Source organism: Osmerus mordax, chromosome 14 (assembly GCF_038355195.1).
Source record: "Osmerus mordax isolate fOsmMor3 chromosome 14, fOsmMor3.pri, whole genome shotgun sequence".
Lineage (NCBI taxonomy): Eukaryota > Metazoa > Chordata > Actinopteri > Osmeriformes > Osmeridae > Osmerus > Osmerus mordax.
In genome coordinates, this window is record NC_090063.1 from 3,961,203 (window position 1) to 3,974,859 (window position 13,657).

The 13,657-nt window shown below is 50.7% G+C and overlaps 1 protein-coding gene across 1 annotated transcript in view; it reads left to right on the forward strand.

Annotated features, from left to right (window-relative positions):
* Positions 1–12,688, forward strand: part of arhgef28a (Rho guanine nucleotide exchange factor (GEF) 28a) — a 43,849-nt gene extending 31,161 nt beyond the window's left edge. The window contains exons 28-37 of the mRNA XM_067251011.1: positions 72–148; positions 503–681; positions 1,065–1,156; positions 1,336–1,521; positions 1,799–2,043; positions 3,265–3,312; positions 4,552–5,064; positions 6,800–7,094; positions 10,573–11,032; positions 11,063–12,688. Coding sequence (XP_067107112.1) covers positions 72–148; positions 503–681; positions 1,065–1,156; positions 1,336–1,521; positions 1,799–2,043; positions 3,265–3,312; positions 4,552–5,064; positions 6,800–7,094; positions 10,573–10,748 — 1,811 coding nt within the window. The 3' untranslated portion in view covers positions 10,749–11,032; positions 11,063–12,688. The remainder of the gene's footprint in view (positions 1–71; positions 149–502; positions 682–1,064; positions 1,157–1,335; positions 1,522–1,798; positions 2,044–3,264; positions 3,313–4,551; positions 5,065–6,799; positions 7,095–10,572; positions 11,033–11,062) is intronic.
* Positions 12,689–13,657: the final 969 nt, after the last annotated feature.

The following is a 13,657-nucleotide window of genomic DNA, read 5'->3' on the forward strand; positions in this document are numbered from 1 at the left end:
TACTTTATCCAACGTATTCTGTATTTGGTGTCTGAACTCACACACGCGCCCACACTCTCTCCTCTCTTCAGATGTCCTGGCCCTTCTGCTCACAGACATAATCATCTTCCTACAGGAGAAAGACCAGAAGTACATCTTTGCTGCTGTGGTACGCCTCCCGTTAAGGACCACCGTTAACACGTTCACCATTTTGTCTGCTTAGTTCTCAGCTGCACAGAAAATGTAAACGATGGCTCCAACAGACTAGTCGTACTGCATGATAACGGCCGCTTGTAAAATGACGACCACCTTTTGAGATGCCATATATTCTGGCCATATTTCATTATATCAATGCCCATCAATTATATACAGTATATACATTGTATATACATTTAAATCACATACAGTGTGAAAGAATACAATACGGAAAACAATCCTACTAACAAGTAAACACAGCAGGACTCGAAAACAAGATGGCCGACCTCACGCGGCCTCCCCTTCCTTCCCTCCCCGTGTCCCTCAGGACCAGAAGCCCCCGGTGATCTCGCTGCAGAAGCTGATCGTGCGCGAGGTGGCCAACGAGGAGCGGGGGATGTTCCTGATCAGCGCCTCGACGGCGGGGCCCGAGATGTACGAGGTCCACACCTCCTCCAAGGAGGAGCGCAACGCCTGGATGAGGCTCATCAGGGAGGCCGTGGAGAGGTGTGTGAGAGAGACGCAGAGAGCGAGAGAGAGTTGTGTGTGTGTGTGGTGGGATGGAGAAAGCTAGGGAGAGGTGTGTGTGGGTGAGACAGTGATTGAGAGAGGTGTGTGTGAGACAGATAGTGATAGAGGGAGGTGTGTGTGTGTGAGATCGATAGAGGTGTGGCTGTGCGAGATGGAGAGAAAATAAAAGAGGGGGTTGTAGAGCTAGACATACCGGAGAGCAGGCTACAGGAGAGGGAGAAAGAAAGAAAGAAATGGAGTGAGTGAGAGAGAGAGAGAGACACGTTGTTAGCGTTAAGATGTAGATAAGCAAGCGCATCAAGTTTGTCTGTGTGCAGACGGTGATGGCTACAGTGTTTACCCATGTGTGTTGTGTTCAGTTGTCCAGAGGAAGAGGAGGAAACCACCAGCGAATCAGAGGAGGAGAAACGAGCAGCCGAGGCCCGTGTCCAAAAGATCACCAAGCTGCAGGGTGAGGCCGTCTGCTCCAATTCTCCTGCTCTTTCTCTTTGTCTGCTTGTGTGTGTTTGTGATTGTATGTACGTACATGCATGTGTATGTATCTATAAGAGTGTATCGATGTGTCTGCTCACACTGTGTGTGTGTGTGTGTGTGTGTGTGTGCGTGTGTGTGTGTGTGTGACACCTCCAGAGAGTCTAGGCAGTCAGGACCAGCAGATCTGCTCCAGCCTGGAGGAGAAGCTCCAGGTCTACGCCCAGCTCTCCGCCCTCAGCGCCAGGGGGGAGGAGCCACATCCCAAGCCCCGCCTCCTGGTGCAGCCCCACTCAGAGGAGGTGCCCCAGGCCGCAGTGCTGCTGACGGCCGCGCTCCGAGAGGGTGAGACACACACACACAGGCCCTCTCAAGCACACACACATGCTCCAACACACACACACACATGCATGCTCATATTGGGTCAAATGCCATACACAAACACACTTACACCTTGTTTTCTGACACACACATGCCCTATCATGCACACACACGCTAACATGTGTGTGTGTGTGTGTGTGTGTGTTGGAGCGCTAACATGTGTGTGCATGTGTGCTAACACACACATGCACACACACTCGCACACACCCTATCTTACCCACTCTATGTCTGTGTTCCCCAGCTGAGCACCTGCGAGCCACTCTGACCTCCAGGACCTGCTCCCCATCCAGCCCCGTCAGGGACCCAGAGACAGACCCCCTATCCCTGGGCAGCAGCCCATCCTCCCCCCTGGGGCCCTCCTCGGACCCAGAGCCCTCGCCTGGGGAGCACGAGGTCAGGGAAGTGGGCTGGACAGATTCCGAAGCCCTGGTCCTGCAGTCTCTGACCCACCTCCAGACGCCAGACACCGGTAACATCAACCTCAAGGTATAGAAGGCCCTCCATCTGGGATACGGATCGGCACAACCGTCTATCCATTCCTTAGAACATTTCATTTTGATGTAAATGGCCTCGGCTATTGTTTAATTGCTGCTTTATGACACCAACGGGAGGTCATCACAGGCCCCTGAAGGAGCAATTACGGTTGTGAAGGCACCTCTTTCATAAAACAATTAGTGGTGTTATGATGATGAGTTTGTGAATCTATATCCGTGGTAGATCGGCTGGCGATGTTGTGTTCGGTTACCATTTGCTCCCTCTCACTACCCCTCACTTTTACGAGCCTTCACTTCCCAAACCGTGTTCTTTCCGCTAGATGGCCTTGCTGGCACAGTGGCCCCATCGCCACTAGTTGTGTGAATAATTCATTACGTCTATCAGAATTGCATTTCGGTCTTAATGTGGTGAATTATTGATTGCCTCGTAATGAAGTTAGAGGCAATTTAATCCTCAAGGGTGCCGTGTTATTAAAAATGGATATAGAGAGTTATACCCCAATTTCCCCCATGCTACATTTGTGCTATCGTTCGCAGCTTTCGGTGCCGCGTGTTAGGTGAAGAAGCATGATAGGAAAGAGAGAGAGAGAGCGAGTGAGCGAGGTAGTTTTGACTGTCTGCCGTGTGTTGTGTGTAGTGACACCATATGGCCTGTAGGGGGAGCTATAGTTCCGCAATTGCTTATATTCACCAGAACAATACATTACATTTACATTTAGTCATTTAGCAGACGCTCTTATCCAGAGCGACTTACATTAAGTACAGGGACATTCCCCCGAGGCAAGTAGGGTGAAGTGCCTTGCCCAAGGACACAACGTCAATTTGCACGGCCAGGAATCGAACCGGAAACCTTCTGATTACTAGCCCGATTTCCTAACCACTCAGCCACCTGACTCCCCAATAGATTCACGATAGACTGAAGTAGGCTCTGTTTGAGGGGAGAGAGCACTGAACACACACGTTTCTATCACCGAGACTTCTTGAGGCACAGCCTCAAGAAGGAATTAACTTTATATGTTCTGATAGTCAAGTAGATTGAAGAAGGAGCCAGAATATCTAGGATATTCTGGGATGGTTGCTGTGGTATTAAATGGAGTTATGTGAAACCAGAAACTGAGCTCTTGATAAACGGAAGTTGATGATTCATTCTGTTTACCTGGTGTGTGTGTGTTTGTGTATGGGTGGTGTGTATGTGTGTGTCCTTCAATAACAGGTTGCTCAAAGTGTTCAAAGCCTGACTCAGTTGCTGTACAGTCTACAGGTAAGCCCAGCACACCATATTTGGTGACTCACCACAGATCACAATTACCTCAGTCTAATTCAAGCTTCATGCACCAACACACACACACACACACACACACGGCCACACATTGTATACACACACACCTGGCAAGCAACAAACGGATGCACACACACACATGCATGCACTAACCCTCCAGACATCCTCAGCTCCCATTGTCACCCACCACTCAAGTTCTCATTTAAATTCCACGCAAACCCCTCTCAGCCCCTGGCAGGCACAAACACTTCCTATTTTCGAGGCGTGCTCAGGTTTCCGCAGATGAAGGCTTAGTGTGTGCGCGCCTGCCTGCCTGCCTGCCTGCCTGCCTGCCTGCCTGCCTGCCTGCCTGCCTGCCTGCAGCTTCTGTAAACAGGCTTCCAACAATCAGCGCCATTGTCTGAAGCTGTAGGATGCAGGTTGCCGGAGAAGGAACCCAATTATCCTATTCTTAGTGGGAGACCAAGGGCTTGCTTTTATCTCACTGTGCCTAGGATGTTGTTTCATAGAGATTGGGTTAATATCCTGGATGTGTGTGTGTGTGTGTGGTTGTGCACATGTGTGTGTGTGTGTGTGCGCGTTCACCACATGTTCAGTGACCCATTTTCATATAAAAATATACCTCCTTCCTCTACCTAGTCACACATGCAAAGCGTTCTATGATAGATGTGTGTGTAGGTGTAGTTTTGTTTTTCTGAACACACTTTTCTGAAGTCTAGTGCCTGTGCAGTAAAACACAATGTTGCCCTCACATTTTGTAGTCAAATACTCACATGCCCCTTACTAAAAACTGCCGCTTGTTGGGACCACATGCAACCACAGACGGTTGAACCGTATGGTCTCTGTCCTCTCAGTTTGAATCCTACCCGGTCCTAACTTCAATTCAATGTAGCAGCTAATATGAAATACATCTAATATGCAATACATTCGGTGCCCTTGATGTCAGTCACACCAACACCACAAAGCCAGTGGAACACACCTTTTTAACCCTGTAAGACCCGATTAAAAAATTTCAACATCACCTTCAGCTCTCCAAAAAACACATTTGCCGATAAGACCACATTTACATACATTATGTACAATGGGTCCTATTGTCTTGCCTTGCAATGCTATTGGATACATTTGGTCTTTCATAGCGATTAAAGAGCTAAAGGTGACGTTGTAATTTTACAACAAGTTAATTTGAGCTAAAAAAAGCGCCCTCAAACCCCTTCCACCCAGGCGGCCGTGACCATCCAGGACAGCTGCTACGAGGTCCAGCGGCTCCTCCTCCGCGAGGCCCAACGCTCGCCCCCCCGGAGCTCCGCCTCCGCGCCGCACCCGCCCTGCCTCCGCGCCGGCGCCCTGCAGGAGCAGGAGAAGCAGCGCAACCTGGAGAAGCGCCGCGAGGAGGTGGCGGCCGCCGCCCGCCTCCACGGCCGCCTCCGCCAGGAGCGCCTCCGCTGGGAGAGGGAGTGCCAGGCGCGCCACAGCCAGCAGGGGGAGCTGGAGAGCAGGCTGGAGGAGCGCGAGAGCCACTGCCTCCTGGAGGCGGCGAGGCTGCGCCGGGAGAGGGAGGAGCTGCGGGAGCAGCTGGAGGAGTACCAGCAGAGCCTGGAGAGGCTGAGGGAAGGCCAACGGAGTGTGGAGAGGGAGAGGGAGAGGCTGGAGACCCAGCAGAAGCTGCTGCAGAGCTGGAGGCACAGCCGGCAGAGGAGCCTGCCCGTCATGGTCATCCCCTTGGATGGCCTGCAGGTGTGTGTGTGTGTGTGTGTGTGTGGGGGGGAGAAAAGGTCATGGCCGTGTTTTGGTCTGTGGGGAGGTGGAGGGTTGGTTAAGAGAGTGTGGAGCGTGTGCCTACGTGCGTGTGATTGTGTGCTGCTGTAATGTCCACAGGGACCCCATAAAGCAGAATATCCAACGGAACACCCTCCCTGCCTAAAGCTGTGTGTGTGTGTGTGTGTGAGAGAGAATGTGTGGACCAAGGGCACAGCAGACCTGGATGTACTGTACACCCGCTAATGAGAAGGCCGCCTTCTCTCATACCCAGCGCCAGAAGCCTGAGCTATGGTGGCCTTCTCAGTCACACAGAGCAGCGCAGTCCAGTCCTTGATATATGACCCGCGATAATGAGAGCAATTTCAGCGTCATTCGTCTTCGTGCTCGGCGGCTCCCCTTCGCTAATAAACAACTTAATGATTGATGATAATTAAACTGCAGCGAATAAAAAGCACCGACAAAATAATTAAAACCAGGGGCGCGCACACCGCGGAAAACCAATCAATCGTCTCCAAAAAGGACTTTAATTATTCAAATCGACACTTTGTTTGAAAAGCGGCACGGTGAAATGTCCCCCGCGGCAGGGAGGGAGGGAGGGAGCGAGGAGGATAAAGAGAACAGTGTTCCTCCTGCCCTTTGCCTCTTTCGGGCAGAGGGAGAGAGACGCTAAGGCAGAAACGTCAATAGTGAAATGAATCCAGCTTTTACCTTGCCGTGTACTAGGCAGTGGGGAGGGGGGGGTGTAGAGCAGGAGAGTGTGTGTGTGTGTGTTCAGCCGGTTGGTAGGGTTGACGAATACGAGGTCTAGAATTTGACGGTCCCTCCTCTTGCTTCTTGCCCTGCTGTATGTACGTAGCTTCGCAATGCAGAGGCAGGTATGACAATTTTTGCTTTTCAGTCGTGACCAGTGTAGACGAGGCAGTGCCTCAGCGATGGCGGTGATAGTTTGTGTGGGAGTGTGTGTGTGTGCGTGCGTGCTCGTTGTGTTCCCCTGCCATGGTTAAACCAGAGACGACATTTCAAAGAGTGAGTCAGGTATAGAGTGAGCAGAGACGGACGCTTTTTCTCTCGCCTCTCGTAAATATCTGTCTCTATCTATCTCCATCTCCTCCGTCTCTCTCTCTCTCTAATTACCAGTGTTATCTTGATTGTCTACAATGTGCTCAAGAGGTGTTCATTGTGGCTAATTGGTTGCTAATACGCCCATTTAGTCCATGAGTCAGGCCAGAGCAAGCTTGGTCAGAGCAGGCTAGGCTAGGCTAGGCGAGACCAGACTCGACGATACTATTACTCTTCATTGTGCTCATCTGTTCCACCAACATCCTCTTCGGCTGCTCTGGTCTAGACATCCTTTTTCCTTCCTGCATAGACCTGCACTGCGTGTGGCAGCGCTCTTAGGACATTATGTATGGATGAGGTGGTCAGGGACCCTCATGACATAGCTCCCAGCCCGAGTGACACAGATCGTTAAAAGATGGCCGGTAGGTTATGATGGTATTGTGTCGTGATGAAAAGGCACTTGAGCTACTTTGAGATTAGGATCCTTTGTGTGTTATGTGGATAAGGAATGAGGTTTGTGAGCGACTTCGCGTCACAGCGAAACCAACATCGAGGTTAACGAAAACACCGAAAGGATTTCACCACGGATGTGCATGTGGTCCCGTTTCCGGCTTTGTTTACGTCGTCATGGCATCTCTTTTTGCTCCCCCAGGACTGCCCCCCTCCCGGTCAGCCAGGCGGCAACCTAGACGACGGCTCGGTGTTCGTAAACGAGGCTGCGTTCGCCAGCGCCACGCTCAACAACCGCCACCGCCATGTTGCCAGGGGCTACGCTGACGATGCCAGCGCCCACAACAGCCTCAACAGCTTGCTGGCGCGCTCGGGCCACAGGCAGCCCTCCTTGGCCAAGCCACTGCAGCCCCACACAGACCCCCCAGGCTGGGCACGGGGCACGGGACACCTCTACAGCCCACTAGCGGGACCAGGGACTGAGTCGACACCCAATGGTAAGAGGACACACAGTGTATCTAGTGTAATTGAACCATCCGTATCACTATGCTGCACCATATCCTTATTTACGCCCTTTTTGGGGTTTATGTTGTCACCAACAGGTGGTGTTATGTATAATATTGTACCCTACTGTAAGTGGCGCTGGCTAGTCTGATGTGTGACATGGAGTTCAAAGGGGAAACCACTCTGAACATAAGGCAGGCAGTACTGTACTGTACTATACTGTACACCTTACAGACTGTACACCTTTTGTCGACTTATTTCAAAGACCCTTATCTTCTTTTCCTTCTGTCTCTCTCTCTCTCTCCTTCTGTCTCTCTCTCTCTCTCTCTCCTTCTGTCTCTCTCTCTCCTTCTGTCTCTCTCTCTCTCTCTCCTTCTGTCTCTCTCTCTCTCTCTCTCTCCTTCTGTCTCTCTCTATCTCTCTCTCTCTCTCTATCTCTCTCCTTCTGTCTCTCTCACACACAGCATGATCTCATATGTTATGCTCTCAGGGAAGGAATGTAAACATGACCTGTGCCCTTTACTACCTCTCTCGCTCCTCTCTCTCTCTCTCTCTCTCTCTCTCTCTCTCTCTCTCGCTGCCCATCTGTCTCAAGGCTGTCCCCATTTCCGATGTGAAACCTTGACTGTCTTTCTTTCCTAGTTAATCAGTGTCTCCTGACAAATACCACCCCCCCCCCACCCCCCCACCCCAACCACAGCCTCTCCATGCCAGAAGCCACTGTGATCCCCACCCCTACCCTCTCCTAACGCCAAGGCAAAGCAAAATCAATGGGGTCTCTATCTATCGACCGGCGGGGAGGACCAGAGCGCGTGAATCACATCTCGCCGCCGACGGCTGACTGATTGGAGCATTGATCGGGAAAATCATTACAAAACTCATTACAGCACGACTTGTCATCGCGGGAGGGAGAAACGGATGGACGAGGGGGGAGGGAGGGAGAAGAGGGGACGCGGAATGAGCGACGTTCATTCAGATGTTCATCTGCGTGCGTCTGCCCGGGTGTCGCTCTGGTTTGGGCACGTCACACGTTTCGAATGCCCAGGCCTCAGGACCTGGTTGATCCGGAGTCGACCCTCTTCTAAAACCCTCGGATCAACCAGGTCCGCTCGGGGATATGCTCTGGAATCCGCTGTATCCAGCATGCTATGGTAACTATGGAAACTATATTCATGTACAATACATGGACTTTGAAGCTGTGCTGTGTACCGCATGCAGCAGGCTGGACCATCGCTCGCCATCGATCAGGATGTTAACCTTTCTGAAGGTATTGACCTGTCCTGAGCCCTGGCGAAACTAAAGTCTACACAAGGCTTAACGAGACAAGGCGGACACAAGGCTAGGGTCGCCTTCAACCGGACATTTACCCATAACGCACCTGTCTCCGGTCGCTTGAAATCCGTCTCACAATGCACTGCTCCTAGGGAGCTGCCTGTATCTCGTCTATTTTGGTCCAAAGGTCTCTTCGTGGCTTTCAGTCGCCTTCCAATTCAGACTCACACCCTCCTGTACACACCTTCCCAAACTCACAGGACTCCCCTATGCTCCCAGCTGTCTGTCCATCCATCCGTCTCTCCATCTCTCCATCCATTTAGGAGACACCTTCCCCACGCCCCATCCGCTGAATGTCTATACGTCTCCCCTATCCCTCCATCCGTCTACTCATGCGTCCATCCGTCTACTCATCCCTCCATCCGTCTACTCATCCCTCCATCCGTCACCTATACGCCTCCCCCTTCAATCCATCCATGCGTCCGTTCTGTTCCCCCCTCCTGTCGACGTCATCTCGATGTCATCCGAACATTATCCCCCCCTCCGTGAAGTCCCCGTCCTCCTGTGTATTAGCGGCCTGCTGTACCTTACAGTCCTCTGTGAGTTGCCTTCCCGTTTCCCGGCGGAGGGGTAGTCCGTGTTTTCACCGTTGCACTTGCCGGATCAGGTGACTCCAGTGGTGCTAACTGTTCATCTAGGAAGCCAATGCATCACCATGAGAAATGAAGGGAAGGCTGAAAGTATGAACAGTCTCTTTGAAATGCTAATCTTCAACAGTCACAGGTAACAAAGCGCCTTTCTGGTTCCCGCTTGCAGATGTGGGGAGCGCACGTTTTCGCACGCACGCACTCTAACGGGGACATGCACACACTCACACACTCTTCTTTCATTGGATTTCCATAATGTGTTTCCGCGCAGTGATAATAAAGAAAAAAGTTTGAATAACTTTTCCTGAGACGACTTTTGATCAGATGAAAGCAATCACATATTCCCTCTGTAGCAATGGGGGGATTGCGGCTTAAAGAGATGACTACCAAAGAAGACTACCCGGTAGAAAGAAAAATGATGAACGGAGAGATCCTGATCAGTTTAGAAGTTCAGACTCTAAATAGATTAATGGAACGCAGCACAAACACTAAGCCCTTCCGCTGCAATAGTCCTGGGTCCAAATAATAATTCACCTCATGTTACATTCGCTAAGTATCTGTTTATATTCGCTGAAACAGTTTTCCATTATTATTATTATTTGTCCTCAATAGAATGACCTTCAGCGTTAAAGTTTATGTGAGCCCCTGGTTGGAGGCCAGGGAGTGAGTGAGTCTTTGTCCAGAGGGGAGATAGGATACCGCTACCCCATCTATCACAGTCCCGGTGTGGGGCCTGACTGAAAGCTAATAGGCTAGCGTGTGGCTAACGGGGCCGAGCTAACAAAGCCAGCCTAATGCATCACACACAGACACATTCCTGCTGCCACACAATGGGCCGATTTATAAAGCCGGCCATCTATTACCACCGGCCGCGACAGCACACCTGCCCTAACGCTGGACGCCGCCCACCCCAGGGCTCTCCGCTAACACGCGCGCTCGCTAACACGCACGCGCACGCACGCACGCTCACACACACACACACATGCATGCTCACACACATACATACATACACACACACACACACACTCACACACACACGTACACACACTGTTTCCCAGGCCAACTCCTCTTGCGTTTCAAGGCTATGACCATGCACCTGTTCTAAGACCCCTCCTCTCCCCCTCCTTGTGTCCTAATGATGACAAAAGTGACATTTTCAAATGGAGCAGAGATGATGGATCTCCAGGAACTGTTCCCCTTTGTGTGTGTGTGTGTGTGTGTGTGTGTGTGTGTGCGTGCGTGCGTGTGTGTGTGTGTGTGTGTGTGTGTGGCCTGCAGTTTAGGTGGTTAATATTACTAGTCCGTTTTGAGGTTAACGGGGAAAGCTGTAAAGATGAGATTACTGCAGTTTATCTACCTGTGGGCAATCGTAGGTGACCATATGTCTAGTGTTTCTCCTCCCCTGTCGCTAACCTCCTTCCTCCTTTTGAGTTATGTTACAGTATCATGTCTCTGTTATTGGTAACCATTACTGCTGCTAGTGACTCTCGACTGCTTGATCTTGAACGGTCCCCAACGCGTGCTTTTTTCCCCCTTTGTGTTTCTCAAACAGACGCAAACACACACAGATGTGTCAGGGAGGCCTGGTCGTCCACGGCAACAGGAGTGGGCCACTTTCCAGGACCACCGACTGACGGCAACCCCCAGCTAGACCTTACCTCTCTAGTCTCCATGGAGACGGAGAGTGGGGAAGAGGACGGCGCTGAGGAAAACATTGTTTACCTCTGATTGTGTAGGCAGTGACTGGGGGGTTTAACTTAGTCCCAAAAACCAGGAAGTGAGGCCTGGAGGCTAAGAATCGATTCAATTTACAAAAACGTTATTTGACGTGAGACCATGCATCACCCAGGTTGATGGAGGACAGGGGCTAGACCCCTGCGGTTATCTCTGATCACGTCATCTGCAGGCATTCAACAGACTCTCTCCTCTCCCAGTGTGATACCTCTAGACCAGACAGGCTGTCATTATGTACGTGGGTTTGAGTGCGGTTGTGTGTGTGTGTGTGTGTGTGTGTGTGTGTGTGTGTGTGTGTGTTTGGGGAGAGCGAGGGAAGGGAAGAGAGGTGGAGGGAGAGAGAGATGGAGAGGCTCACCTCAGGACTGACAGGGTGGCTGGGTGCCCGAGGCCTCTGGTGACAGAATCAGGTTGCTCCATTCTCCCCAGCCTCTTATTGTTTCCCATTCATTTCCTTTCCTTCCTTCCCTCTCTCTCTCGCTCTCACTCCTTTCTCCGATATGCCTCTCATTACCCCGTCCTCCTCCTGTCTCTCCACTCTCTCTCTCCCTCTCTCCCCCATCTCCAGTCTCTCTCCTTGCCGGTCTCTCCAGCTTCTGTCCCTGCCTGCCTCTCTCTGGTCACTTTCCCTGTTTGTCTTTCTCCAGACTCCCCCCCCCCCCAACTCTCTCTGCTCTCTCCCGGGTCTCCCTCCCTGCCTGGCGTGCTACGATCTCTCTGTGGTCTCTCTGCCTGGTCTGGCCCTCCGGTCTCTCTTCCCGCTCCCCCCTCCGCCCCTGGCTGATGGTCTGGCGGGAGAATAAACCCCTGGCCGCCCATTCATCAGACAAGCTCTATTTACAAGGCGAGAGGGACGCGGCAAACACATTAGCGATGAGGGATGAGGTGAGGGGCTCCGGTCAGGAGGGCGCGTCCTCCTCCGCCCCCCCACCCCACCGCTACCCCGCCCCAACTCGGCCCAGCTCACACCATCATTTGTTTCCATCTGAAGGACTTTGTTTCGTTGGAGGGAGATAATTATTTTATTTTTTTTTGGGGGGGGGGGATTCTGAGACCGCAGCAATCTGTCAGTGTTATCTGTATCGCTACTCTCCAGGATCACTGATGTTCTAGAATAAACCACATAGTGAACCATGGTGAAGAGGAGACTGCAGGATGACCGGACAAACTTCTCTACGTCGCATACTGTACAGTACGTGTACTTTTGGAGTTTAGAATCTATGGCACTGCCCTTTGGAAAGTAAAAAGGTTGTAATTTATGAATATTTAAAGAGTTCGTTTTAAACGAGCGTACCAAATACGACAAAATGAGCTCCTTCTGACACAGACTGTCCGGCGGATGTTCTCATTCACTTTTATTTGGGCACATATATTTCCGAGCACATACTTCGGCTGCATTTATTATGGGATGTTGATGAGAGTGGATACTGTTGCTAGGTGGCAGGTTGTTAGCGGGAGATGGATAACTGTAACAGTGCTACCCGTCCCCCAGCACTGCGCCTAATTAAGGTTGTATCTAAAATATTGCACTTAAATATTCATGTCGGATAAAATATAACTGTGGTGTTATGTTCCCTTGTGAGCATTGCCTGTAAAGTTTGCTTTGCTTTAGTCAGGTTAAGGTGTAACTAGATAGTTCTACACTGTCACCAACCACCATGGTAGATAACCAAATTTCTCAATTGGTAGAAACTGTACATTTGTGTAGGATTGGTTAATTTGCTGTCCTTGGTTAACAAGCTTAGAAATACAAGTGTGTTTATTTAGATGTGAATGTCAGTTTAGTTGATGTGATAGTCAAGTGAATTCATGCGTATATTTCAGTGCCTTTTGTCATGTTTCTATTTATTGTGAGTGTTTTTTAATGTTATTGTTTCACCGTGTTCTCTTGGGCTGTGTTGTACATGGATCACCTGTATCTTTGCGTCAATATATCATGCATTAAAACATGATTGTAAACACTAAAATGGTATTCATCTCATTCCAAGGTTCTCGCTCCGGGTTTGAACCTTCTGCCGTTGATGTCTACCGGCACGTTCTGTGCTGCCTCAGCACTTTGTCTCATGCTTCCTCTTTGGGGAGAAAAGGCATCGCACAATCTGTTGAACCGTTAGTGAGCAGTGTCAGCCTAGAGCAGCACAGACGTCTCTTTTTTTCTTTGTCTCTCCTTCTCCCTTTCTCTAGCTTGCTGTATTTTTTCCCCTCTCTTTCTCTCCCTCCCTTTCTCTCCCTCTCTTTCTCTCCCTCTCTTTCTCTCCCTCTCTTTCTCTCCCTCTTAATGGATGTTTGGGAGACATTCTGTTGAGGGCGGCGGGTGGGTAACATACTCCATGGCAGCTGTCTAGCAGAGCTGGCCTCCTGAAGATGATCTCCTCTTCTCGTCTCTCTCGCTCTCTTTTCCTTTACGCTCCATCCAACAAGCGACAGTGTATATATACTGGATGTACTATATATATCTCTTTTGTCGCCAATCTCTTTCTTTCCCTCTCTCGGCCTCTCTTTTCCCTCTCCCTCCCTCAGTTTCATCTCCCGAGAGAGAGAGGAGGTAGAGAGGAGGACATGTCTGGTCTGACCTTGATGAGCTTGTTCAGTCTGTTCTTTGATCTGCCTCTGTACTCCAGGTAGCCCATTAACGTCTAATTCCCTCCGTTCCCTGAACCGTCCTCCAACGTTCACACAGAGATTAGCCTCTGCTTCCTCTGTGTGTGTGTGTGTGTCCGTCCACGTGGGTGCACGGTTGTGTGTGTGTGTGTCTGTAGCTTTTGTAGAATGTTTTTTGACCGAATGGTTGCATGAAGTTCAAACGTTGCAGTGTTTTTATTGCGACTCACAAAGGGACCGGCTTTTGGGCATTACCAATGCAACCTGCCGTGGTGCTGTGGGTCTGGCAACAGCGGTGAAAA